Below are 26535 nucleotides of genomic sequence, written 5' to 3' on the forward strand. Positions count from 1 at the left end.
AATCAAAATCAATATAATGAAATAATCCTGTTATAGTTATTACAATTCAGTTAGTTTCATAATAATATGGCCCTTTTAGGTTTGATTTCTAGTCCAGCTTAAATAGAGAAGAGAAATTAATGGAATTCTTACTACAAAACACCTTGTGATTAGGGTATATATAAAATGTAGGATATAAAATAAATCAATGTGATCCCTGAAGTATTTTTGAAATTAATATTAATATATATTAATATTTGTTGAACAATGAAGCATTAAAAAAAGAAATATTCTGATGATCTGAAAATCAGTGCTTTAAGCTAACACGTGTGAAAGTGTCTTCAATAAGGATGTTTTTTATAATTGATTCAACACCACCAAACTAAAGTTAATAGATCTTTAATTTATTTCATATCTTATGCAGTATCATTCAAAAGGCATGAAGATAGAAAAGGAGACATAAAATGGGCCATGGATATAAATATACAAAGAGAGGCAAAATCTTTACAGTCAGTAACATTACAGAAAGGCTTAAGCGTTCCATATGGACATGGCGTACAGCACTTGATTACTAAGGAAACTTTCACCAGAGCCACATTGGACACAGGCTACATGGTAGTTGACGCTTAATTTCATGCAACTGCCCAACATTCAAGCTGTATTTTACCTTTATACACGAAAAATAAAATTAAAAAATGCTTTATGTGCATTATATTCTCTCCCCCTTTGGCAAGGCTAAATATACAAAACTCAGCAGGAGCATGTCCCCCAACACTTGAGCATGATTTCTCCTGAACTGCAAATACGGAACCCCAAAAATAAAGACCTCTATATACAGTCGTCACTGTTAAATACAAGACAAGTACCATGCTACAGATCAAAGAACTGGGACTGGTCCATTAAAAAGAGAAGCACAGTAGTCAGTACGAGATGAAAGAATAGGCCACATTGGTCAGAACTGAAACCGGTCTACTTCAGCTACTTTAAGTATCCAATTACATTTCCAACCCCATCTAAAATCAACAGCTTTAAGAATCCACATTCACAACATTTAAAGTGATTTAGAATTGGCACAAACTCTGGTTAAGTATTTACTGAATGTGCAGAAAAGCAAGAGCACAGAAGTCAAGATGCTAGTGCAATAATATAATAAAAATGAATAACAACATAACATAATAAATATAACCTATATAAAGAAAAATATAGTCTTGAGAAGAAACAAGAAGCAAACACAAAGGAGAAAATCCCACAAACCACGGAAACAATGAGCCACAGCTTTCAATGTCGAAAACATTAACAAAGGCACATACGCAAACGCACGCACACCATGTACCAGCCAGTATATGCACATGCTGAGGCACAGACGCTTAGTATGGGATCTGGTTTTGGTAATACTGGAGCATATCATAGGTTCTACTCCTGTAAGACATAAAAAAACAAGACAAAAGTTATTAATGCATATTAAAATTCAATAATAAAAAGACAAAAGAAGAATCTGTTTTAGGTTGTGCGCTGACCTGTTGCTAAGGAAGCAATTCTGGATGACTTTGATGATGAAGGAAGCTGCGTCTTTCTCACTCATGCCAGGGTTAAATCGCTGCCTATATTTGGAAAAAAGAGAGTTAAGTTACCACAGCAAATTACAAAAAAAATGCTTAACCATAAGCACATTAACAGACACATGCAGACATGTCCAGACGCCTGACTCACTTGAGCAATTTTATGGTCTGTCCTCGGAAGCAGGGAAGGCCAGTGTCCAGCATGAGTGTTACTAAGGAGACCACTCCATCCATGTAGGGCCTGATTCACCAGAGAAACGTGTCTTAATGGGACATGTCAGCTATCTTTATGTTGCACTGGACACTTATTAAGCAATGCTCACCTGACGGCCAAATATCCTCTCACACACATCTCCATGAACCATTTGAAGGGTGTCGCCTCCATCTTCCCTCCCATGATCATCACCATCTCATCGGTCAGTTTGATATCTGGCTCCCAGCCGAGGTTCCCACCAGGAGAGCTCTCAAAAATGAACCCAAAGTCTGAACACACAAGTAAACACACAGACCTGATAGCTTAGGGGTCTTTTCTTTAACAAATATTGCAGCATCAACACATGTCTGGCAAACACTTCAAATGGTTGGTAAACACTGACCACAGAATAATCAAAATGAAAGCTACGTTTTAAGCATTGTCGAAACAGCCACTGATTTCTACGAGAGAAATTACATTTTAAAAGTCAGCTTGCTGGTCCTTAAAGGTCCAGTGTGTAGGATTTTGTGGCATCTAGTGGAGACATTGTATAATGCAACAAACTACCCTTACACTCATCCCTTCCTTTACAAGCTCTGTGGAGAACTACGGTGGCCTTCAGGTAATGTAAAAACGTGAAAGGCCCACTCCAGAACCAGAGTATGGGTTTTTCTATCGTGGCTACTGTGGAACTATGGCTGTGCAACATGGCCGACTCTCGGCAAGAGGACTAGCTCCCTATGTTCCTAGGACAGGCTTTTTCTAAGGTAACAAAATCAAATCCATTCTTTTTTTTGGGTAATTATATAAAAAGTAAACATAGTAATTATTATTATATAACATTTGTGCAAATACATTTCCCTAAATCCTACACGCTGGTCCCTAGATATGTTTTCAAGGTTGGTAATTCACTTAATTCAGTGATAGGGATTATTTGTATAAAGATGTTTATGTAACTAATTAATAAACTGGTTTGAAGATAAGATAAACTCCTACTGAACTGTTTGTCTGACTTGGATTGGACAATATTGCGTCTGGTACAGTTCCCATGAGATCCATGCATGCTTATCAACTTTAAGGGAAAACAAAACGCACCGATGTGGATGAGGTGGCCCTGACTGTCCAGCATGATGTTGCCGTTGTGTCTATCTTTTATCTGCAGCAGGAAGAGCAGCAAGCTGTAAGCGGCCATGCTGCGGATGAAGTTGTACCGTGCCTGAGAAGAGAAGCATGGGAAGGAATATTAGTTTAAACTTTTAATATATACAATTTAAAGTTGTAAAAGTCTGACTTATACCTGTAAAAGTGTGTAATAGGTTGGGAGATTTGGCATTTACCTTCTGGAACGCCAGTGTGGATTCATCTCCATACTGGTTCCTGAAGTAGTCATACATGCCAAAGTCTGTCTGTCGGCCCAGCTGGTCACGAGACTTGCAGTCCGGGATGCACTCGATCACTCCGCACTGCGGTGGAACATCAGAAACAGGAAGAATGAGGTCACTGCTGACAGGAAGTGATATTGAGGAAAGAAGGAAATGTTTTATATAAACCTACTCCAGGGGCTGTGGCCACCACCCTATAGGGAAACACATAGAGATCCAGGCCCACCAGCTGAAAGATGTTCTTGAACAGGCTGATGATCTGAAGAGCCAGCATGTCCTGTTATCACAAAAAAGGACCAAATGGTGAACAATTCAAGCAAAAATGCTCAAGTCAAAATGGATGTGAGACAGCAGTGTGGTAAGTGAAAGGAGAGAAGTGTCAAACTGAGACCTGTCTGCAGTCGTCTCCCACTTTAAAGATGGCCGCCTGCCAGCAGATTCTCTTGGCCTCCTCTTCACTCTTCACCTCATCTACCGAATCTGAGCGACACTGCAGACCTGAGGGGAAGATGTCAAGAGAGGCTGTTTATCTGCGCACCATACTCAAGAAATTAAACATCTACAATATGTTGGTTTAACATCGTCAGTACCTTCTTTTTCCAGCTCACTGACTCCACACCTCCTAACTTTGAACTTGGCCAGGTACGGAGCTTTGGCAGCACTAAAGAAAGACACACAGTGACAAAAAAAAGTTAAGTGAAGCTGCATATTTATTTGTGATTTCAGGTTATTGTTTGGCCATTATGGAAGATGGTTTCGAAGCCCACCTCTGCATGGGGGTACCAGAATTGTAGTCTATATCCAGAACGATGGCCTCTGGGTTACTGGGAAGATAACAGCCAGGTTGGACTTGGATCTGGGCCATGGATTCCAGGCAGGCCTTCTTCCTCTCCTCGCCTTTGGGAAAAGGTCTGACGAAGACAAAACAAATCAACTTGAACACCGCTAGGACTCACTTCATGGAGAGCAGCATGCATGGGTATCTCAGTGAATGACTTCAGACCACAAGTGACAGCCGGGCTCTGCTGTTACTCACAGAGGGGAGTCACTGGGGTGGAGAGTAGGCCTAATAGAGTGTTAGCAAGGGGACAAAAGAAGTTTCTCCCCAGGGTTGTTGCAATTAGTGCTGTAATGAGGGCTGATGGGAGTTTTGTCTGTCTCAAGTGGGTGAGCAAAACAATCTCTGTAAGAGCCAGCAATAATGGGACCTGTCAGAAAACTTCCCGACCGGTGCATAATCGAAGAGACGTTACAGCAACCAACAGCCAAATAAATGAACAACAAAGGGATTTAGAGAGCAGACCACACGTGGAAACAAGTGGAGAAATGAACAACACATATGGGCTTAGGGGATCACTTGTTATCACTTCATAAACACCTTGCGGATCGCCTAGAGGCTTCAGTCCAAGAGAAATATAAACTTTGGTTTTACTTTGAGGCCTTTGGCAAATAACAGCATCTTAGTGGCTTCTATATGTTTCTATTCTCTCCAAGTCAGATTATGAAACGGATTATAAATCTGATCATACTGTATTGTTGCTTGAGATGGCATGGATTTATTGAAGATATTAAAATGTTGATAATGAGATCAAGCAACATGTTGGCAAAGCAGAGAGATGACAGACACATTAAGGCTATGTTGGGGAAAACCTAATTAATTGACAAAAGACAGTAATGTGAAATATTTTTCATCAATGCACTCAACTATTCAATCTATTAAGGAACAATCAAATAAATATGGTTGGATTAAATAGAGAAATATAATCTGGAATTGGAAGAATAGCTGATTTGTACAGTCTTCATCTACCAGACTGCTTCTATGGAAAGAGCTATGCTGATGTGATAACATGAACTAAAACAGGCATATAATATGGTTTCTTTAGTCAAGTGTGTTCATACTTGATAATGGCTGACACGTTGATGATCTTGTTGAAAAAGTCAAACTCTCTCTGGTAGAAGTCTTTGGCCGGGCCAGACAGAGAGCCTATGATCTCTTCCACCATCTGCTCCAGGAGCTCACCTATGTCAGCTGCAGGGAGAGAGAAGGTCAAGGTTATTTACAATTATATATTATATTCTGTTATACCTGTATATCGTAGTTAATTTAGTTTTAGGTCAGATATTGGAAAGATATTCCTTCAGCAGCAAGTCCTTCCGTCTACAGTCAGAGGACGGCTAGTTCACATCGGAGTATCGCTCGTAATCACCATGTTTTAACTTACGGACCATCAATAAATGGCCATTTGAATGACACAAAACCGATATTATTGTTAAAGTTTTGGAGTCATTGGTTTACATGATATGCAGGTTCATAGAAATATTAATCGTAAATATCTCACGGTCTTTCTGGTTTCCTTCATCGTCCAGGAATATGTTGGTCTTCATATTCCAGATGAACTGGTGAGCGAGAAGCTGAGACTTCTGAGCGGCCCACAGGATGTACTCTCGCACATAGCCCATCTACATCATGGTGTAACAGGGAAGAAATATAGGGAGAGATATGATCATTCAAAAATCTAAAGATAAGTGACCTTTAAAAGCATTTGCTTTCCCAGAAAGTATATTTACCTTGTCGTAACGAAGCGCTTGGACAATTTGAGGAATGTAAAACAAAATGGCATCCTAAAAATGGTGGAGAAAAAATATTTTACCAACAGGGGAAAAAAGAGATACCATAAACATGTCATTGTTGTTAATGAAACACAAGTTCCCCCAACAGTATAGGAGCTTCCCTGGAGCTTATGAAAAGTAATAAGAACAAAGAGAGTGTAGGAATACTGTGGTGAAAAATGATCAGCATCAGAATGTACCTAAAAAAACAAGTGAAGTACTCATCATGGAAAATGGATCATATCAGAAATACATGTATATCTTATATCATTAAATTATAGTTATCATGGATTCATGTCTACATTACTTTAATGTTGCATCTGATGGAAGTAGAGCTTATTTAATAACTATGCATACTGCGTGGTAACTTGTGAAGTTACCCTTTACCCTTTTACATTTCATCATTAATCTGGGTCAGGGGTGTCCAAACTACGGCCCGGGGTTCCCTTTGTCATTTTTAATTGGCCCACAGCAGATTCTTAAAGTATAATGGAATATGGCCCACACCTGCAACTTGTGCTTGTCTTATTGTACTTCTTAAATATATATATAAAAATACTTTACTCAATAGAATCAATGTGTTAATACGCAAACTTTTCAGATAAATTCAGTCAATTAAAGTTGTAAACAAATCTTAGTTGAGAAAAAAAAAGCCCAATAACATATTTGCATAACACACTTAAGAAGTAATAAGTAAACGTATCCTTTATATTTCTCCTTTTTGTCCACCCTTTACACAGGGCTGTGTAGAGAAATTGAGAAGCAATCTGAGGTTTCCATTTTAAGGAATGAGCTGCCCACCTTTTTGTAACAAAATAAATGAACCCTGTGATGGAAACTTCTGGAGCAATGGAGACGAAACTCAAGAGAGACACTGGGAGAGCTGGAACTTTGATGGCAAACACTGAAGGTCTATTATGAAGTAAACGGCGGGGGAATTCACAAGACATATTCTGCAGCCACGAGTTGAGACCGCGGTTGCCCGACCAATTCTCCAGAACTGTACTGCAGTCCGAGGTTTTGACTATTTCAGAGTGTATAATCAACATTCTACATCAGCGAGACCAGACAAATATGGATCCTAAATCTAACTAAAGCTGTCGTACATGACAAAAGAGTGTACGTCAGGGAACCTACGTTCCAGATAAGAAGGGCATCTAGATGTTCCTAAACAATAACCTATCTCATGTCAGCTTGTGCTCGGTCAGAAACTATCAACAACAAAGAACCCAAGCTGCCCCTCCTTAAGGGAGATTACAGCAACCCGAAGGCCAAAGAACTATGCCATGGGAACACAGAGAGAGGAAGGACACAATTATGAACTAGGTCAAAGGTTAAACACCAAAGCAAAATAACAAAACCCTTTGGACAGCTGTGATATAGGCTGGTTTATTTTCTTAAAGCATTTTCAAGTATCATCCATAATTAGCCTACAATTGATTGATTTTGCTATATACCTTTAGTGAGAGGCACAGCCCTTCATACATTTTTCTGTATGTGGCCCTTAGTGCCTTAGTAAAGTTTGGACACCCCTAATCTGGGTCTACAATATAACGTGCAAGTTATCAAAAAAATGTGTAAAATAAAAATAAATTCACCAAATGTAGAAAAAGTAGCTAAAGATTGTACTTAAGTAAATGTACTTAGTTACCTTCCACCAGTGCCATAAGGTAAATTAATAACAATTATAGACTGCTGAAAACTCCAGTCATGAGGGTGTTTAACAGTTTATGCTACTTCAGAAAACAATTGGTAGGTTTATTGCAACAGAGATGACAATATCTGTGTGTGCATGTGAGCCTTATACTTACAGGAGGAAAGGAGCGGAGAACTTTGACCCCATACTGGGCCGTCAGAGGGTGAGGAGGGTACATAGAGGAGAAATAGGACAGGCCAGTTGGGGGATCTGCGGGGGCCCAGCACAGGATATGACTCAGCTCCGGAGAATCGGCATCAATTGTGTGCCACGTCACCAGGAACTGAAGAGGAAAAAAAAAAAAAAAAAAAACATATTTCAACTATTTGGGTTGTATGCATACAAGATCCATATTACCACATCCGATATGACAGCAATCAAATGCAAGGTTATGACCCTGAGCCTGACAGTGTGCTAACAAGCCTCAAGAGGAAAGAGTGTTTATTAGTTGCGTAAATGACTGAAATGAACAACTGAGATGTCAAAGAGGATCATCTGTTAAATGGTGGTGGCCTTTGGGGAAGGACATGCTCTGCCTCCCTTGCTTCTTCCTCAGACAGGTACGAGGCTCATTAAGAGTTCAGTCAGCTAGAAGTAAATAAAGAGGACAAGAGGACGCTGGAGGGAGAAGATGACTTCAACAACACCCAACCTCTCAAGTGACTGAATATGGTAATTAGAAGGACAACTTTTTCCTTCCATGAAACTTTTGTTTTAAACTTTCAACTTCAAAAGGCAATGACCAAATAACTTAAAAAGTCAGATGAGATCATAAAGCTTCTTTAAAGTCAAAGAGAGTCAATAAAACCACAGTTACTATCCCTGTCTATTAGGATTAAAGTTTTTGAGTTTATGGCTATGGTTTGAATGATTTTATGATTGTAAATGCTCAATATAATGAGGCTCAAAAGAGCTCTTTAATGAACACGCAAAAAAAATGAAGGAAGAAGGAATAGTCAGTGCAGAAAAGATATCAAACCCATTGCCGGTTAGATAACTTAGACAAACTCAGTTGCTGTTTGTCGTTGTTCAACACGTTTTTTTGTGATTTGCTCAAAATACTTCAGAATAAAAAGGCACTGTGTTTGTGTTGGCAGGCGGAGGAACTCACCTTGACTGCTTCAGGAACATCACACACAGCTGCGGGATCCATTCGCACAAGGCGAGTCACCTCAGAGACAATCGCCTCTGTGTTTTTAAACCTGAAAAATAAATAAAAAACATTATAGGTGGAGGCCAAATGAAGGAATGTATGGGTTCAGATAAATTGCTCTAGGTGTGTCATTTACTTTGATGTATGTCTGACAAAGCCATATTCTGCTCATAGATTAATCAAATTCATGTTTTTCATTTTTAGGCTTTAAAAAAAAAGAGCTTTTCTTACAGATTTTTAATGCTCAAATTAATGAATCTTTTCAGATGTTCAAATTTGTGAGACAAAATCTAGTGCACCTTCAGTTTGACATTAATGAACATTGGGTATGCATTGCATTTCAGTTTTCTGTGTACCTGGCAGGCAGCTGCAGGGCGAGGTAGGGGGCTATGCTCCAGGCCAGGTTAATGTTGTCCTTCCACTGTTTCTCCGTCAGACTGATGTATTTGGACCTCCAGTTATTAATGCTGGTCTCCACCGACTGTTCAGTGGCAATGGCGAGCTCCTGAGTGGATAACGGGTTGTACCATATTGTCAGCCGTTCAATCTCGCTGGCCTAAAAAAAGAGACATACAGGGAATGGGACTCAAAATCATAATCACAAAATAAGGAGTTAAGTACAGGACTACGTGCACAGACAGGATAGTTTTATTTTCTCAAATACCACATACTTGTTAGTACATAATGATTTGGAAAATGTAAATACCAGTAGAGCCAACAAAAGGGTCCGGCGTTTCATGTAGTACTTGTGCAGCTGAATTCCTCTGTTACTTTTTTTAGACAGTCCTAAAATAGTATAGAAACAATTCATCAGTAATACGTTCTGACAGTGGGGACATGGTATAAATGAAGACCTATTTATATTGAAAATAGAGAAGCAGATGTAGGTTGAGCTTCCATGTGACCATTAGATTCAGAGGGTTAGGTTTAACATCTAGATGTCTTACCTGATTTCTTGGATATGGTGGACATTCCGGAGGACAGAGGGTAGGTATTGATCCATCCCTGAGTCACCTGCTGCCTCTGGCCCATAGCTGCATCCAGACTGCTCCTGCTGTCTGCCCCTGCCACCACAGACAAGCTGTTCACAGACATGTCTTGGTGATCTACACAAAGGAAAATGAAATCCACATATGAAGTGAGAAATCTGGGGCTGTGTAAGAATTCTAATGTAGGTCTGATTACTGAAAGATTAGTCCTCTGGACCTTGGGGAACCAGCTGGTTGGCCGCCAGATATTTCTTGTCAGACTGCAGGCTTGCGTAGAACTTTATCATTATACTGATGTCTTCTCTCAGCCTCTTGTCCGTCTGAGTGGGAAATTTGGGAGTGACGCTACACAAAGACAAAGGTGGCAAACACGAAAGAGATTAAAGTTTAAATCACACTGAAATCTGTTTTACTAAAAAAAAACAATAAGATAATAAGAAACTCCACCTGAAGTAGTCAAACGCCGTAGAATAGATCTTCTCTCGAAGAACATTTCTGATGGTGGCATTCGTCACAACATCAGCATGCAGAAGAGTCAGACCCAGAGTCAGCAGTCTATAAAAAACAAAGGTATGACACAATATTGTAGGATTTGGTATTTTTGCCCCTGAACATCATACTGTTATTTACTGTATGCTGTAGGGTCAGTTTTAAAGGCAGGACAAAGATACTGGTATCATTTAAAACCACAAAAAAACCTAAGGAATCAAGTGGTACATCCATGTAATGATGGCAAATAATCCAACAAAGGTAGGCCAATTTTAGCAAGGGTAAAACTGTTGCTGGTATAATCACACGGGTAACTCAAGATTTGACCAATTTGCTGAAGTAATAACGGGCCATGGTACCTGAATCTTGGTCCAATGGCAGCAACATGTCGGTTCAGGCTGCTTCTGGGTCCTCCGACACTCAGAGTCAGAGATCTCTGCAAAATGGCGGTGAAAATCTCCACCTGGTCAGCACTGCTGTACTTGGCTATCTCAAACCTCTGCACCAGAAACTGGAGGGACAGCAGAGAGAAGAAATAAAGGTGGTTGTTTCCAACACTCAAAATAATTAGCTCAACTTCATTTCATGAGAAAGACATTAGAATGATCGAACCTTTGGATCGCCTGTGCATTTTTATTGACATGAAATAGCATGATGAAAAAACGAATGACATACGAAGGCATATTCTATGTCTGCCCGTCACTGACCTCAATCCAGAGGAAGTGAGGGATGATGTCAGGTTCACAGGGTGCAGGTTGACTCTCCTCTGATACAGCCAAAGGGCCGGCCTCTACCTTAGCCTCCGAAAACAAACCCATCTTCAGCTCTACAGTCATTTGCCAAGCCCCGGCCATCTCACGCATGAACTAGGTAGATAAAATTAGATGAAAGATACACTTTATGTATTTTACCACTTCTACAAAAATGCATATTAATTAAAACAAAGGCTTTACTTTAAAAAAATGGAAAATATACATACTGGCACTTCCACCCCATTGTGTGCAGCCAGGAGCCATTCCCAGCAGGCGATAGCTGTTTCCATGCCGTGTTCTGTAAACATCTTCAGAGGGGACCAACACAGATGGTGCAGGAGCTGAGGATTGCAGTCTGATAGAGAAAATAAAGAGACAGATCATGATGAACTTTAACAAAAAGAAAGCAGTTGTATTGCTGAAAAGCATTGAATACAAAACAGAGGCAGAGCTGCTCACTCTTGGTAGTTATGAGCAGAGCGGCCATCTTGAACATGGCCTGGGTGAAGGCCTCTGGGTCTTTCCTGTCCAGAGCACTGGTCATCTGAAGGATTATCAGCTTGTTGAGGTCTGACTGGCTGTGAGTTGCCTCTGAGAACTGGATCATACCAGCCACCTACACAGCACATTAAATTGACAGATTTGAATCATACTACATTCAAAAAGTCAAGAAAAGTCTTATATTATAAAGGGTTATTTCCACCAAAGACCATTAAAGATCAGACGAGAAATATGTATTTTCCAATTTGGGAGTGAACTGTCCCCTTCAAACTTCACCTCTCCTGTGTAGCGGTTGCGCAGGTTGAGGGACGCCATGAAGTTGGAGTAGTCTTTCTTCACACATGCTGGTCTCTCTGTCAGCTGGGTGGTCTAAAGACAAACACAGTTAGGGGCCACTTAGGGCCACACAGTCCCAAGCTGGCAAAGTAGATACGTAGCTGTACTCTAACACTTGCTATACTGAAGGTATCGTGCCTGAGCCCTGACTCTCTGCATTTAGAGTTCAGACCAACCTGAGGGAAAGCAGCCTATGGTTGGCCACATGGTGGAGGGCAGCACGAGCATAACCAGTTAGCCAAATGGGCCACCAGCCAACCAACCCACCAGTCCAGTGCAGGTAAGTAACCAGGCAACCAGCAAATCCGCAAACCAGCCAAGCAACCAGGTAGGTAGTTCGGTGCAGTTTAATAAAGACAAAATACAACAAATGAAGCAAATGAAAAGACAAATATGGCAGAATTCAAGCCCAAGGACATAAAGGCCATGTATAGCAAGCAAAAATAATGTCATACAGTGTAGTAAGCATGCAGACATGGACAAACAATGCTGAAAGCAGGTAAACAATTAGATTCCCAATGTTTAAAGAGTTATGCAATATAATAAAACACATATATGTGTAAAAAAGACACAAGGTATTAACAAAACTGCAAGGCTTTGACATAGCAAAGAAAATGTGTTACCTGAACAAAGCCATGTTGGATAATGTTAGTAAGCAACATCAAAATCAATGAAAAAAAAAAAAGTAGGAATCTGAAGCATCCTCAATGTTCTAAACAATGTTTGACTGTACTTCAAAATCAGAAGACAGAAATTGTGCTTTTGTCGTTCTGTTATTTTATGTTTATGATGCCCTAATGTGTGCGAGACTCACGCCGAGTGTGGTACTTTGTCTGTTGTAGCCTGCGAAGTGAAGGATGCTCTCCGTGGCCATGGCCAGACCAGTATGCTGGGACAGTCCTGACACCCAGTTCTGATGCTTGTTCAAGTATTCCTTCACCACACAAAAAGAGAGTAAACAGGAAACACTCAGAGATGCAGAATATTAAGCGGAATGACACGAAATCCATTACAGATATACAATTAATTTCCTTCAAAAAACACATTCAAGTCATTTTAGGAATTCAGTATTATTTCTATAGGTAATTCAGCTGAAGTAGCATTGATTAAAACACAAACAAAACCAAAGTCAGAAGTGAAGTTCAGACTTATAGTATCAACTTTCATTAAGATCATCACTGACTTCTTTAGATTGACTTACTGGATACACACTTCAATTTGTTTTACTAAATTAAAAAATACAATTAAATTAACCCCAGCTCTGCTGATTTTTCTGACCCCAAAGACAAGATCTCCACTCAGAGGTATAAAGGAGAATGAACTCACCTGTAGGTGGGACTTGGTGACTGAAGGGGCCCATTTCATTGCCTCTTTCAGGATCTCACCACAGCGGGCAGCAAAGTCCTTCACTATGCTCTGCAAGGACAAAAAGAAACCAGGACATGATTGTTTTTATAAATTCAGAGAATCACATTTCAAATAAATCTTTAATGCTGAAATTAGACAGACTCTTTTATCATGAATATAATAAGCCTTTTTAATTATATAAATTAAGTTGATGAACATATGAAACAATCCAAAGAGTAATAAGACTGAGAAGCAAGAGACCACGGTCTTTAAAACTGATACTCTGCTGTCCTCTAGTGGTCTTTAGTGCAATAGCAGTCTAAACTCACCTCTCTGGCCTCGTAGGTGTCAGGAACGGTGATCCTGTACGGGGTGTCTGGGATGTCATAGTAAGGTTGATCCTTGTGGATATCCTAAATAAACAGAAAAGAGGAGAATATTCACGTGAACGAAGTTCTTAACTAAAAGTAGCAATTATTTCAGTGTAGAAATACTCTAAGTGAAAGTCCTGCATTCAAAACTTTACTCGTATGAAAGTACAAAGTCTAAGTATCAAAAATCTATCTAAGGATCAAAAAACATACTTAAATGTACCAAAAGAAAAAGGAGTCATTCTGCAAAACAACACAACTTTAGAATAATTGATATTTTATTATAATTATTGGGGCATCAATTAATATTGCAGCTAGTAAAGGAGGAGGAGCTTGTATGGTATCCAATATACTGCCAGATGGCTTGTGAATATCCCAAGGGATTACGTTTAGTTTAACCTATAATAGATTATTTATTTTAACCAATAGTACAGGATAAATTATTGGTTGAATATATTTTCAATGAATGATCTTCATCAGAGTCTGAAGTCACCAAATAAAGGTAGTAGAGTTAAATGTACAATATGTCTCTGAATTGCCATTGAGTAAATGATAAAGGAGCATACATTTGAAATACTTAAACAGCACTTGAGTGAATGAAATTAGTTTCTGGCCACTACTAAACATTCCACACCACTACTCACAGCACTTAGTGACAGCGAGAGAGTCTGCAAGATGTCCAACATGGTCTTCAACACACGACCACTCCAAAGCAGATGGGGGAATCTGGTAGAGATAACGCACATAAGAAATATCATTGAGAATGTATAGACCATGATGGAAAATGTACCTTCAGTATCGTCAACACTTACGTCTCAGCTAAACCAGAAAGGTATTTGTCCGCGACTCTGCGGATCCTCTTGTGGGTGTGGTTAAAGTTGATCAACAAGAATTGGGCATGTCGCTCCAATTCCTCCTCATGCCCTTTGGTCTTGGGCTAAAAGCATGATAAGTGTGCAGTAATTGTTATTTAATGATACCAAAAAATTAAACATAAGGGTCGATGACATTCAGTAGAACTACCTTCTCAGCCATCATCAGGAGAAAGACATCAAACACCTTATCGCCAACACAAATGATGCACTGCATCATGCCTGAGGAGATAACAAAGGAAATGACTTACACGGCATGAGGGGAAGGAACAGCCAGAGGTGGACGATTGTAAAGCACTTACCAGATTTGTCTTTCTGGATGGCCTTGTCTTCAAAGTATCGAAACATTACCTGAAATCTGTCGGGATCATTGGATCGCAACATCCTGAAAGAGACGTATTACAAAGTTTCATGATTGGACTGAAATGAATTGAATACTGCAATGTCCACCAGACACTTGAGTGTAAAGGAGCTGACCTCATGTATTCTAGTCTGTAGACTGACAACAGGTAAGTGGACATGGCGAAGTCCAGCTTGTTAATGAGGGCAGAGACTTCAGGAGGCGGGTCGAGTAGATTGCTGATGGTCGATCGCAGTTCGCTCAACTCAGCCTGGTGGACAGAGATGGAGATTTAAACATTATTCCTCTTATCACTGGATTCAAAAGTATGTTTTCACTACCTCCCTACAAAAGAGGTATTGACTTTGAACCCTGTACCGGCGTGACTGTATCATTCTTAAGGGCAGAGTTGTATTGCAGTTCGGAGCGAAGAGGTTCTCCACTGGGAAAGGTGAGAAGAGGAGACGTGGTGGCGATCTCACACACACCTTCATACCACTCCTCTGGCCAAAGCCCTGAAAAAAGAAATATATACAGTATCCAGAAAAACACCCACATCCAGAAATACAGAGAGTCAGTGAACTGCAATAACTGATATTAGACTCTTCAGTAAGTTTTTGGTTATATTTAGGTTTAGGTGGATACATCTGTCAACATGTTTGCCCATCTGGTATGAAATAAAATTCTCCATATTTTATTAAAAGTGCATTCACCACATCTGCACAGCTGAGCCAAGAAACATCCACATTAAACAGGGAAGGGTTTGGGAAGCTATAGACTGAGTGAACAAAATCAGTGTTCTTCTGGAAGTGTTCTTCTCCTACAGATTTAAGGCAGAGAGCACATGTGCAGAACCTTCTACTAAACAAGTTGCAACTTAAATGAATTGCTCACCTGATCCTTCCACAGCAAAGCCCATGACCACCGAGTACAACCAGAAGTCCCTGAAGAGCTTCTGGAGCCTGGGCTTGGCCTCTTTGATTGGTGGAAGTCTTCTGGTCAACTGTGAGAAAGAACGATGAACAAAGAAAATAAATGTAGGCTAATAATGCATCATTCAAACACTTTGTTAACAATTTATACATTCAATATTTTTCGATATGCTGCACATTTTATTAAATAAATACAAATAATATGTAAATAAACAACTGCATAAAACTCCTACCAGACCACTAGCCCTTCAACAGTGACTAAGTATTGATTGCATTAGCTGAATTGTGAAGAGTTAAGGATTTTAGTCAGTCACAGCACTTTTTGCTCTGTTTGAGTTGGTCTATTTGTTCAGGAGAAGCCCACATCAAAGTTCAGTTCTGTATTCAATTCTTTGCTCTTAGTCCCACAAACAGAAGCAACAGAGCACTTCCCAGCAGTACACATTAAAGGTAAGACATTTACAGAAAAACACTGCTTTTAAGGTAGTTTCAACTTAATATCTTTAAAATCTCATTGATAACTTTGATCCTTGCTGTAATTGAACATAAATGTATCAAATCTTCTAAGTTGATCAGATTAATTATTAGGCCAAACTAAATGTATATTCCTTCTGCCTAAGACTTCAGCATGTGGGTCATCGCCGTCCTCTCTGTGGCCTGTCTGCTGGTCAGTCCATCCCTTGCTGGGATCAAAGAGCTCAGCTCTCACTTCGCTGACCCTGAACAGGTCCCCAGAGGCTTAGAGCCTGGGGGGGCAGTGGATATTGAGGACATCCCCTTGGAGTTCCACAAAGAAAACACTGTCACTAATGACCTAGTTTTTGATGGTTTTGAGGATGAAGATTATATTGATTTTGATAAGATCCTGGCAGGGGGTGGTGACGACTATACGTGAGTACTAACACTTGAGGTGTAAAGCAATGAAGGAAATGCATTTGTTAGGCCTCACAGAGACAACTCTTATTATTAACTTGGAAATTGCCTGATAAGATTGTTCTCTAGTCATTGCTTTTAATATGTAAATGTATTAAAGAGTATATGAACATTGTGTGGAATAAAATGTTGACCATTCAAAAATAATTACTGACCTTTAATGCAGCTACTGTATAAAGCAAAGCATTTAAGGGTTAAAACAAAAAAATCCATACAAATTTTGAGTGATTCTATCAGCGAATTTATGGATTATGAGTTTCTTTTATGTTTCAGTGAAGGGGATGAGATAGATGAGATCGCCACCCCGGCCCCAGACATCGACATCTTTGCCGAACCCTCCGACCCAAAGGTCCGCCGGGCCAGACTACTGCGGCTGTTCCACACTCGCTCTCGCCTCCAACGCCTCAACGTTGTTAACGCCCATTTCGGTTTCAACCTATATAGAAGTCTTCGTAATGACGTCAACCAGAGTGACAACATCCTGCTGGCCCCTGTTGGGATCTCTGTTGCCATGGGGATGATGTCTTTAGGAGCAGGACCAGGAACCCAGGATCAGATTTACAAAGCTCTGGGATTCGCAGAATTTGTCAATGCTAGCCATCACTATGACAACACAACAGTGCACAAGCTCTTCAGGAAGCTGACGCACAGGCTCTTCAGGAGGAATTTTGGCTACACGCTGCGCTCTGTGAACGATGTGTACGTAAAGAAGGATGTTGTGGTGAAAGATAGTTTCCGCACAGAGACAAAGGCTTATTATTTTGCAGAGCCGCAGTCAGTGGATTTCAGGGACCCGGCCTTCCTGAAGAAGGCCAATTATCGCATCCAAAAGCTGACAAAAGGGCTGATCAAGGAAGGGCTCAAGAGTGTGGACCCCAACATGGTGCTGATGCTGCTCAACTACCTGTACTTCAAAGGTAAGTCAACTGTCCAGTACCTTCTTTGAAATGCTGCAGACTGTGAGGAAAGCAAAATGACATCTGTCTGCTTAGTTTGGTTATTTGTATCACAAAGTTAACATATGACTATTTGTATAATCAGGTACATGGGAACAGAAATTCCCCAAAGAAATGACTCACTATCGCAACTTCCGAGTTAACGAAAAGACAAATGTCCGCGTGCCAATGATGACCAACAAGGGGAACTATCTTGCTGCTGCCGACCATGAACTAGAGTGTGACATCCTACAGGTGGGTGGCCTCACAATAAATAGAACGTTTTACTTGGTGTTTGAATAGTGGAAATTACTTGATAAACAAGCTATGGTGTGTAGCATAACTATGATGTAAACGTTATTTTTCTTAGCTCCAGTACACAGGAGAAATCAGCATGCTCATTGCCTTGCCTAGGAAGATCACTGGCATGAGGACTTTAGAGCAGGATATCTCTCCCACGGTTGTCGACAAGTGGATCAAAAACATGACAAACAGGTCAGCAGCATTCTCCCAAAACGGATAGCTGAGAAAGTATATTGTAAAAATGTTGATATGCAATACACTTCTTCTTTTTAGTTAAACGCTCTGGTGAAAAGGCTGAAAATGTTTAGACCTAGCCGAGATTTAAAAAATAAACCATGAGGTCACTTGTTTATGCCTCCCTCCAGGACTCGAGAGGTGGTGTTACCTCGTTTTAAACTGGAGCAGAATTATGACTTGATTCCCAATTTGAAGGAGATGGGCCTCACTGACTTGTTCCAGGAGAGTGGAGATTTCTCTGGAATGACCTCTGAAAATATTTCCATGAATTGGGTGAGTAAGACTAAATTCTTTACGAGGCCCACAAAACAAAGTGCTGAGGTTTTTGTGGGCAATACAAACTCTTTCTGAAATAATGGAAGCTTTCTGATCTCCCTCCCCAGCTGAAGCACCAGGGAACCATCACTGTGAATGAAGAGGGGACTGAGGCTGCTGCTCTGACCCAGGTGGGCTTTATGCCCCTCTCCTCTCAGATCCGCTTTATTGTGGACCGTCCCTTCCTCTTCCTGATTTACGAACATCGCACAGACTGCCTTGTGTTCATGGGTCGGGTCGTCAACCCTTCACAAAACTAAACTTGACTCAAAAGTATAATATATAAATGGCTAAAAAATACCAGACAAAGTCAATGTTTGGTCAGAACACCCATCCTAAACACTTTAATACAAAACAACCCTATAATATCTGGGGTGTTGTTTTTTTTAAATAATTGCTACTATTAGTTTAATATGTACATCAAGTAATGAGTCTTTCACTTTACGGTTCAAATTCTAAGTGTTGTCTAATTCAGTGACTCAACAGTTGTTTGATTTATGTCTGTTAATGTTTTATCTTGTGCAATGAGGCAAGTGGAGAAATGTGCTAAAAAGAAAGGACATTATATGACTGTCATAACCCTAATGCTGTACTGTAATAATTGCAGAAAGACAATATAAATATAAATAACACATTAAAAAAGGGAGAATAAACTAATATATACATTTACTAGAACTATCAAATATGTCTATGAAAATAAGAAAGCGTTAACAAAAAAAGATTATGTGATTATTAAGACTTAATACAATAGCAATTTCTTATAACTTACATTATTTAATGATAGGTTAACACTAAGAAAGCATAGTTCAGCTACATCCGGCAGTGAACTCGTGACACAGATATTTGTACAGGAGCTTCCAGGGTAAATATTTGTTGATAGAGGTAAAAGTTAACTAAACAATCGGATTCATCTGAAGCTGTAGATGATTTAACTGTGCTCTGGGCGGGTATTGCATCACAAATTCTTGTTTTGAATGAATAGAAATTGTCTCCAAAGGTGCAGCAGTTTGTATAGAAATCACATACTCACCACAGCAATCACTGGTATGAGGACTCCCAGATTTCCAGCACTACTTGATGCCTAAGGGAGACAAATAAGCATTAGCAATCTACTAACATTGCTGCTATCCACTTCCTGTTGTGTTTAGATGTTAGATGCATTTAGGCGCTTACTTTCAGCGCTGGCCCCTTGTCTGAGGCTCTCTCACTGGCTCTCTTTCCTTCCAGGCCGAGTTGAACAAACAGCTCTAAAAGGTTCACCATCAGCTCATCCACGAGCTGCTCCCCCTGCAGGTTGGCTGCGATGTTGGCCAGAGCATTTATCACTGCCAGAGAACAGTGCCTTGGGGGCAGGACAGGATAGATGGAGGGGACAGTTTAACAAAGTAAACGTTGACACAAATGTGAACAAAACGTTATTGTTGATATTTCCATATCAACAATAACTCTATCGATTATAGCAGAACACACGATGTAACAGAAATGTAGGAGAATATGTTCTTAGAAATCTTCAAATATTAAGTAGCAGTGAAAAAGATTAACAAATATGAACTAGATGTCCTGCTTCTGCAGCTGGGTTAGCTGATAGATCTGTGAACAGGGTAAAAGCAGATGCTGACCTGTAGCCGTGGTCTCTGTAGTCTTTGGTAGCGGAGTATACCACTGAGCTGGCCTTCACACTGATCTGCTGGAACAGGTTCCACCCCTCCTGGTACATGTATTGCTACAGGACAGACAAACAGACAGAAGAGTAAAACTGTGCAGCCGAGTTGTAAATAAAAAAATATGTGTTTGTTAGCAAATCACGTTACTTTTAACATGTTGATTCCTTTTTTTAAATCCTAAATTTGAAGGATGCTCCAATACCAAAACTGACTCAAATAGCTGGATTGGTATTGGTGACAATGGGGCTGATTTAAAGCTATGTTCTTTTTTTTTTTTAAGTAAATGATATACTGGAATTTGAATTTCTTTCTTTGAAGATTTTTACCCAGTTGCTGGTGTACAATTTAACATTTGAAAAATAAATACAAATTTAAGAAATGTATTTCTATGTACTTGTTACATTTTATTTTACAAAGTAAGGAAAGCAATGTCTAAGCCAAGCCATGTTGTCTTATAAAAAAAGTATGATTCCAGTGAAGTCCACACAGGGAGGCATAAAGCTTATCAAGAAAACACCGGTATTGGATCTGTATTGGCTGATTCCCAAAGCCCAAATATAAATATCATGACACAAAGAGATTGGATTGGTGCGTTTGCTAGCAAATTGTTACCAACTGAAGGCATTTTGTAAGTTGTCAGTATCTGCTGCATGAGGTCAGCCCCTTTGCCAGTCCTTTGTTAACTGTTGTCTATTGCACTCTGGGTACTCCGCCATCAACACCCCCCCATAACAGTACACTGGAACCTATTATTAATGCACAATGCACTGAGCTAGGAAACAGCAGCCGTCAGCTTCCTAGTAATTGTGGCATGCCAGTCCCTCTAGGTTAAGAAACAAGGGTTACATTGCTTCTTTTAGGCAACTGTAATTAACATGTCAATCTCAAACAAATAACTGCATCTACCTTTCTACTATACCAAGGGTTTACACATTTGTATGTGTCCATGTTGGTTACATTTTGCCCTTTTCAACCAAAACATGTTAAATAATGGAGGGAAAATTCTCTTTGAACTCACATTTCCTGTAATGACCATGCAGCCCAGCTGGTCGATGATCAGTACATCCAGCTGGGATGGAGGCTGGCAGAACTTCTGTTGAAGGATTTGTAGGATGTGCTCCATGACTTTAGGGGTGTCTCTCAGAGCCACGGCAATGTGACCCAGTGCTCGAATAGTGTGGTCTGGGATCAAATGGGCATCCCTGGCAGAAAGACAAGTTTTATTTTTACAGCAGCTATTGTGTGAAGGATTTTAAAACCTCCACTTATATAAAAAGCACAATGTAGCTATTTTTATTTCAACGAATGGTGTTGCTCACTTGTCGTTCTCCTGTGAGATGTACAGCCGGTTAGACAAGCTGGCCAGAAAAGCCTCCACAATCACATTATCCATGGTCAGGCCAGCTTTCAGACATCTTAGATAAGAAATGTTAAGACAGTTTAAAAAGATGAACAATTTGTGTACAATAAACACCCCATACATTTTTTTATCGTAGCTGTGCGAGTGTTTGTGTCTGACCTGCATATGTTGTCAATGGAAATGTCTCTGAGCTGCTCGTACATTGACGGCTGATCTCTCCTGTTTGATAGCAGGTTGAAGGTGGACTGAGAGTGCTCATTGGTCACATTTATCCTGATTTCTCCTGTGCCTTGAAAAGTGCAACACAACACAAAGCCAGAAACATCAACAAAACAAGTATTGAAACAAGCTATCTACAAAATATTACAATTTAAAACATTGTATGAAACATGAACTTGCACAGTAAATAAAATAAAATGGCTAATTGTAGTAACAAACTGGGCATGAAAAAAGCGGTACACTGTGGAAAAAACCTGGAATACATTTCCAATTGTCTGTAATTATAGAAGCAGCTCATCAATGAACACTCTGTTAAGATCAATAGTAGAGGAGAGCTGAATGTGGCAATGACCCTGTTATTGACACAGATGTGTCACTGTGTCATCAGCTACAGCACTTTAGCCCTGTTCACTGTTGGCTCTGATCATTTGAGCTAGTTCTGCTTGATACATAGATACATTTTATTTTTTAGGAAGCTTCATGTTGTTTAAATGGTGATATATACATGCTGTTGAAGTATCAATATCAAATTCCAAAACTACAGCCACTGTATAGCCAGTTCAGATTAAGTTCTTTGTGTTTCAAACAGGAGTGACAGGTTTACCCCAAATAGTAAATACATAAATATCTGTACCTGTGTTGTACTGACTGTGATACTTATAGAGTTTGATAAGAACAGGGGAGGGAACCACCAGGAAATCCCTGAGAGAGGTTGTGGCAGAGTGAGCAACTACTGGAAAACTCTCACACAGACGACCCAGACCCTAAAACAGAGGGAGAAAATGAAAATGAATACCAATAAATAATAAAAACATATGATATGCAAGACAGATCTGTGTCAGTTTCATACCAGGCAATTTTATTTATTTTATTTTTGTCAAGTAACTTGAAAATAAAAAAGAATGAACTAGAAACTGTAACATTGAACGTCTTTTTATACCTGTAGGCAACAAATGAGCAGGGGCATGTGAGCGATGATGACTTTACTGGATGTTTTCGACTGCAGCTTCTCTGATAGTTTGGTGCACAAATTCTCAGCTCCTTAATAAAAAAAGAACCAGGAAAGACAATGGATGCAACCAGGATAAATAAACACATCCAGTATCTGATTATGACATCTGAACACAATGCTAGGCTCAGACTCTGCTACAATTACCTTGCTCATCTTTGACTGCCCACACCATGAGGTCTACGCAGGCAGCGTTGGCTTGGCAACGGAGCTTGAGGGGGCTTTGATCCACCGTCACCCCGACCGCGTCATGGAGCACCCGCTGCAGCTCGGACTGACTGCTGCTGAACTGTTCGAGTACAAAGTCATGCACCTGCCGTACAAATGCTGGCTGCAAGTCTGAGAACCATAAAGATAAATTTAGTTCCCCATTAGATAAGCCACAGGAAACAGCCAGATCCACGACTGTGTTTTTAATGCAGAACAAATAAGCTAGTTATGATGCTTTACCTTTCATGTAGTATAGTGTGTCCCGCAGCATTTTGAACACACACACATAGAGAGTGTCACTGAAGGTTTTGTAATAGAGGTTGATTCCAGGATTAGACTTAACAACAAACAGAAAAGAAAATTACAAATAAGATTATTTAACTGGCATGAATTTGACTTTAAAATGCAGCATTCACACAGTTTTGTAGGGAAAGTGTTAAAATAGTTACCTCTGTAACTTCAGTCATAGTGTCGTTAAGAGCATTCAAAAACGAGTCAGAAACAAACTTCTTCACCTGTAAATCAACAACATACAGAACAACAGGTAAAGATTTAATATTGTGTATTTATAACAGATGAGCGACAACAGACTGCAGTATCTTTGTAAACAGGGAGTGGGTTACTTTACCATTGCCAGGAGCTGTCGGAGCAGGTCAATAGGCACCTCCACCTCATTTTCAGCTCCCATGTAGAGTGGCGACACTGAGAAACTGGAGCTTACTGTTGAGAAATAGTAGTCAGGATCTACTGTGCTGCTTTCTGGGAGGTACGCACCTGAAATGGAAGAACCCACAGTTAAATTAAAAAACAAACCTGTAGGCATAATATGTGTTAGCAAGGAAATACATTTAGGATACATACAAGAACAGATAAGCAATTTGCAAGTACCTCATTGTTACATAGTGTTTGGTTGCTCATAATTATGTTCTAGGGTTAGTTGACGGATCTAAGTTTACATTGGCAAACACAAATCCAATCTTAAAAAAACAGCTTGTGTTTTTTGGCTTTTACCTTCAAAGTAATGGGGGCCAGGGGTTGTGGGAGAGCAGGGTGAGTGGCCTCCTGTAACTTTACAGGCCTATAAGACAGCACGTAATAGGACATTTCTTTAAACAAAAAATGAACATCACAAAGTCATCAACAGTTCATTTCTGTCATTCAAACACACACCTGTGCAGATGGATCGAGAGTGTTCCCTGTGCATCTGCGCAAAGTGTCATTCTGGTAAACGGTAAGCAGTGAGGATGGCATGATAGATCGAAAATCATTGAAGGATCTGCGCCGCACTCCCTCGGTTTCCTCTGTGACACAGGGGGCCTGAGGCGAATCTTTGGGGAACAGCTTGGACAACAAGGCTTCGTCTGTGTAGCTGTAGCGGCCAAATGCCCGAGTCATCCCGAGCAGGCCTGGGACAATATATCTGCACAAATAGACTGGAGACACGAGAGCATTTATTAAGCATTTATGGTTTGAAGGACATATTTAATGTCATTGTGTGTGCCTGTGTGTGTACCTTTGTCATGGTTATCAGGTGTTTGGCACATGTCCTGGAATGACTGCATGACCTCCATTACAGTGTTCAGGATCTGAAGGGGAAACAATAAGTTAGCACTTCACTGCAATGCGGCCTAACTAAAGAATGAGATATTATCAGCAATTTTTAGGCTGACCTCTTGTCGAGACTCTGGGTCCCTCTGAGCCACATCTGCCAAAAGAGTCACTAGAGAGAAGCTGAAGTTTTCTGTAACTGGCAGAAATTCTAAAGGGCAGAGAACAACAGAAACATAAATCCCACTGTTAAATGTCACATTCAGTATGTGTGCAGCAAGAAATGGCATTTTATGGAGGCATTGGATGTAAATACTATCTAATGGTGTCTTGAGGTAGTACTGAATATTATTCAGAATAATTACATATATTACGAAGTTCACGGTTACAATAAGTTAATAGAAGCTTTGTAAGGCTACACTATAAGAGGATTGTACTCACCCTTTCCTTTCTTTCCCGAGCTCTCTTCGATCCATTGGACCCGTGGTAGCCCTCTCAGTAGGCTCAGCAAGTAGGAAACAAGTATGTCTTTGTGCTGCCAGAGAGAAGCAGAACATTACACACCGAATACAACTGCACTTTGCGCACTTTAGTTTGCCTAAATTGCATTGATAAATCACAAATACTGTACTGTACGAGGAGCCTTGTTAAGTCCGACTACAACCAAATCTGATTAAAAGAAAATATCAAATAACTCTTTAATGTCGAAAAGTTAACTGACCATCTCTATCTAATGTGATGGCAGGGAGGCTTTTCACACCTTCTTAAAGTGTGATGAGGTTAGAGGCTTACTAGGGCAGCTGCATGTGTAATCACAAGTTTAATCAGATTATTGAAATAAGCTTATTATGGTGATAAAGGTGTAGTCCTGCTGAGAGTTATACTACAAAAATAAAGCTTATGATTTCTAGATATATCACGGTATTGCATCGATTTGTAATAAACTCTGGATAACTTTTGGATTTCAAACCATAACATCCATTCAGTGTCAAGACAGTCTAAAGATCAAATGTTTAGGTTGATATCCACCCTCTATGTTAAAAAAGGCTCAACAACATCACAATCTTTTCGCTGATCACCACCCACCTGTAAGCCAGATTCCACCAGAAACACAGCCAACGCAATAACAGCATCTCTGCGACGCACATCTAGCGTGAACACACCGCGGACTTCCACAGGACACATACATTGTAGCTTCTGGACCTGAAAGAGCAAAATATACTGTGAATTATAATCTTGATAAGACTCAAGATAGATCAAATGTAATTGTCAGGTAGAGCAGTGTTGCATGTGAGGATATGTTTGAGTGACTGCATGTTCTTAAATATTGTTTAGACTTTTGAAGAGATATAACAGGAATATCAGGAAACTGCACCAATAGTTTTGCACATCCAAAACATTTACAGACACTAGTCTTACATAGAGAACATACAATTCTTTCTTTATTATTTGTACGTGTGGTTTTTTGGGTTTTTTTTTTTTTTGTATAGTCTGTTTTGCTTCTACCTTATCCGTCTATATTCCTCCAGGGGAAACATTTTAAGATTAGACTACAATAAATAACTTTTAGACGACTGTATGTTACTATCAAGGTGGTAACCATAAGCTGCTATGCTGTTCATATTTCACAAATAAAGGGATTGTAAAAATGTAATTTAGTGCAAGACAATCACTTCACTATGCCTAAATACTGGCCATTGCCAAACAGAGCTCCTTTTCACTAATCCTCCTGTATTGAAAAAAAAAAACGTTTCGTATTGACCTGACCATCGCTGCAACAGGTTGGCATCTATGGCATGGTATGTCGTGTTAACAGGGCGCTCTGTGATCTTTCTTTAGCAACCTGTTTGACTGCAGTGCTGATCCAGCCTGACTGCTCTGTCTGATGCAGCAGCCACCACACAAGCAGCGACGCCACTTTGTTTTACCTTCATCTTTTCTTCTTGTATGTGAAAAAAACAACTAACACGACACAGGACTAATACGTACACACCTGTCAAATTAGCTTGACTGTCACGACTTTGATCAAAATAAAACGCCGCCTGTGCGGAAGCCGAGCTGCACCCTTAACACACTGTTGCTTAACGCCTCTAACGTTCATATTAACCAATGTATTTTTGTGCTCACTGTATATTCTCCTTCCTCACCTTTTCAACCGGTGCGGGACGTTGGGCAGCTAAAGAGCGGGCAAGCGACAGGACTGTGTTGAAGTAAAACCCTCTCGTACCGCCTCCCATTACAGACATGTTTACCCATACATCCAGCGAGGGAGATCCAGCGATGAGGAAACGGGCGAACAGT

The 26535-nt window shown here is 40.1% G+C and overlaps 2 protein-coding genes across 2 annotated transcripts; one reads left to right on the forward strand and one right to left on the reverse strand.

The window, feature by feature from the left end:
* Positions 1-362: 362 nt before the first annotated feature.
* pi4kab (phosphatidylinositol 4-kinase, catalytic, alpha b) lies at positions 363-26535 on the reverse strand. Its single transcript, XM_063898182.1, has 54 exons — positions 26382-26535; positions 25321-25437; positions 24676-24769; positions 24357-24445; positions 24200-24272; positions 23857-24119; positions 23698-23764; positions 23315-23460; positions 23136-23201; positions 22927-23023; positions 22624-22815; positions 22408-22508; positions 22102-22231; positions 21408-21537; positions 21208-21303; positions 20907-21090; positions 19844-19947; positions 19398-19566; positions 19255-19305; positions 15464-15572; positions 14948-15084; positions 14707-14840; positions 14532-14614; positions 14381-14451; positions 14170-14294; positions 14002-14083; positions 13316-13399; positions 12966-13055; positions 12454-12573; positions 11580-11672; positions 11262-11418; positions 11030-11157; positions 10758-10916; positions 10410-10561; positions 10009-10116; positions 9779-9906; positions 9520-9678; positions 9279-9358; positions 8929-9128; positions 8531-8621; positions 7535-7702; positions 5682-5735; positions 5453-5573; positions 5013-5142; positions 3881-4024; positions 3704-3774; positions 3505-3611; positions 3286-3390; positions 3069-3194; positions 2827-2947; positions 1862-2021; positions 1690-1779; positions 1497-1580; positions 363-1398 (listed from the first exon to the last, which is right to left on the reverse strand). Exons 1-54 carry the CDS (start codon positions 26478-26480, stop codon positions 1347-1349), a joined length of 6291 nt encoding a protein of 2096 aa, XP_063754252.1. The 5' UTR covers positions 26481-26535; the 3' UTR covers positions 363-1346.
* On the forward strand, positions 15885-20271 carry serpind1 (serpin peptidase inhibitor, clade D (heparin cofactor), member 1). The gene is made up of 7 exons (XM_063898178.1): positions 15885-15951; positions 16122-16392; positions 16708-17351; positions 17476-17624; positions 17740-17864; positions 18038-18182; positions 18293-20271. The coding sequence occupies exons 2-7, from the start codon at positions 16130-16132 to the stop codon at positions 18482-18484; spliced, it is 1518 nt and encodes a 505-aa protein (XP_063754248.1). The 5' UTR covers positions 15885-15951; positions 16122-16129; the 3' UTR covers positions 18485-20271.

This window comes from Eleginops maclovinus, chromosome 12, assembly GCF_036324505.1.
Source record: "Eleginops maclovinus isolate JMC-PN-2008 ecotype Puerto Natales chromosome 12, JC_Emac_rtc_rv5, whole genome shotgun sequence".
Taxonomy (NCBI): Eukaryota; Metazoa; Chordata; class Actinopteri; order Perciformes; family Eleginopidae; genus Eleginops; species Eleginops maclovinus.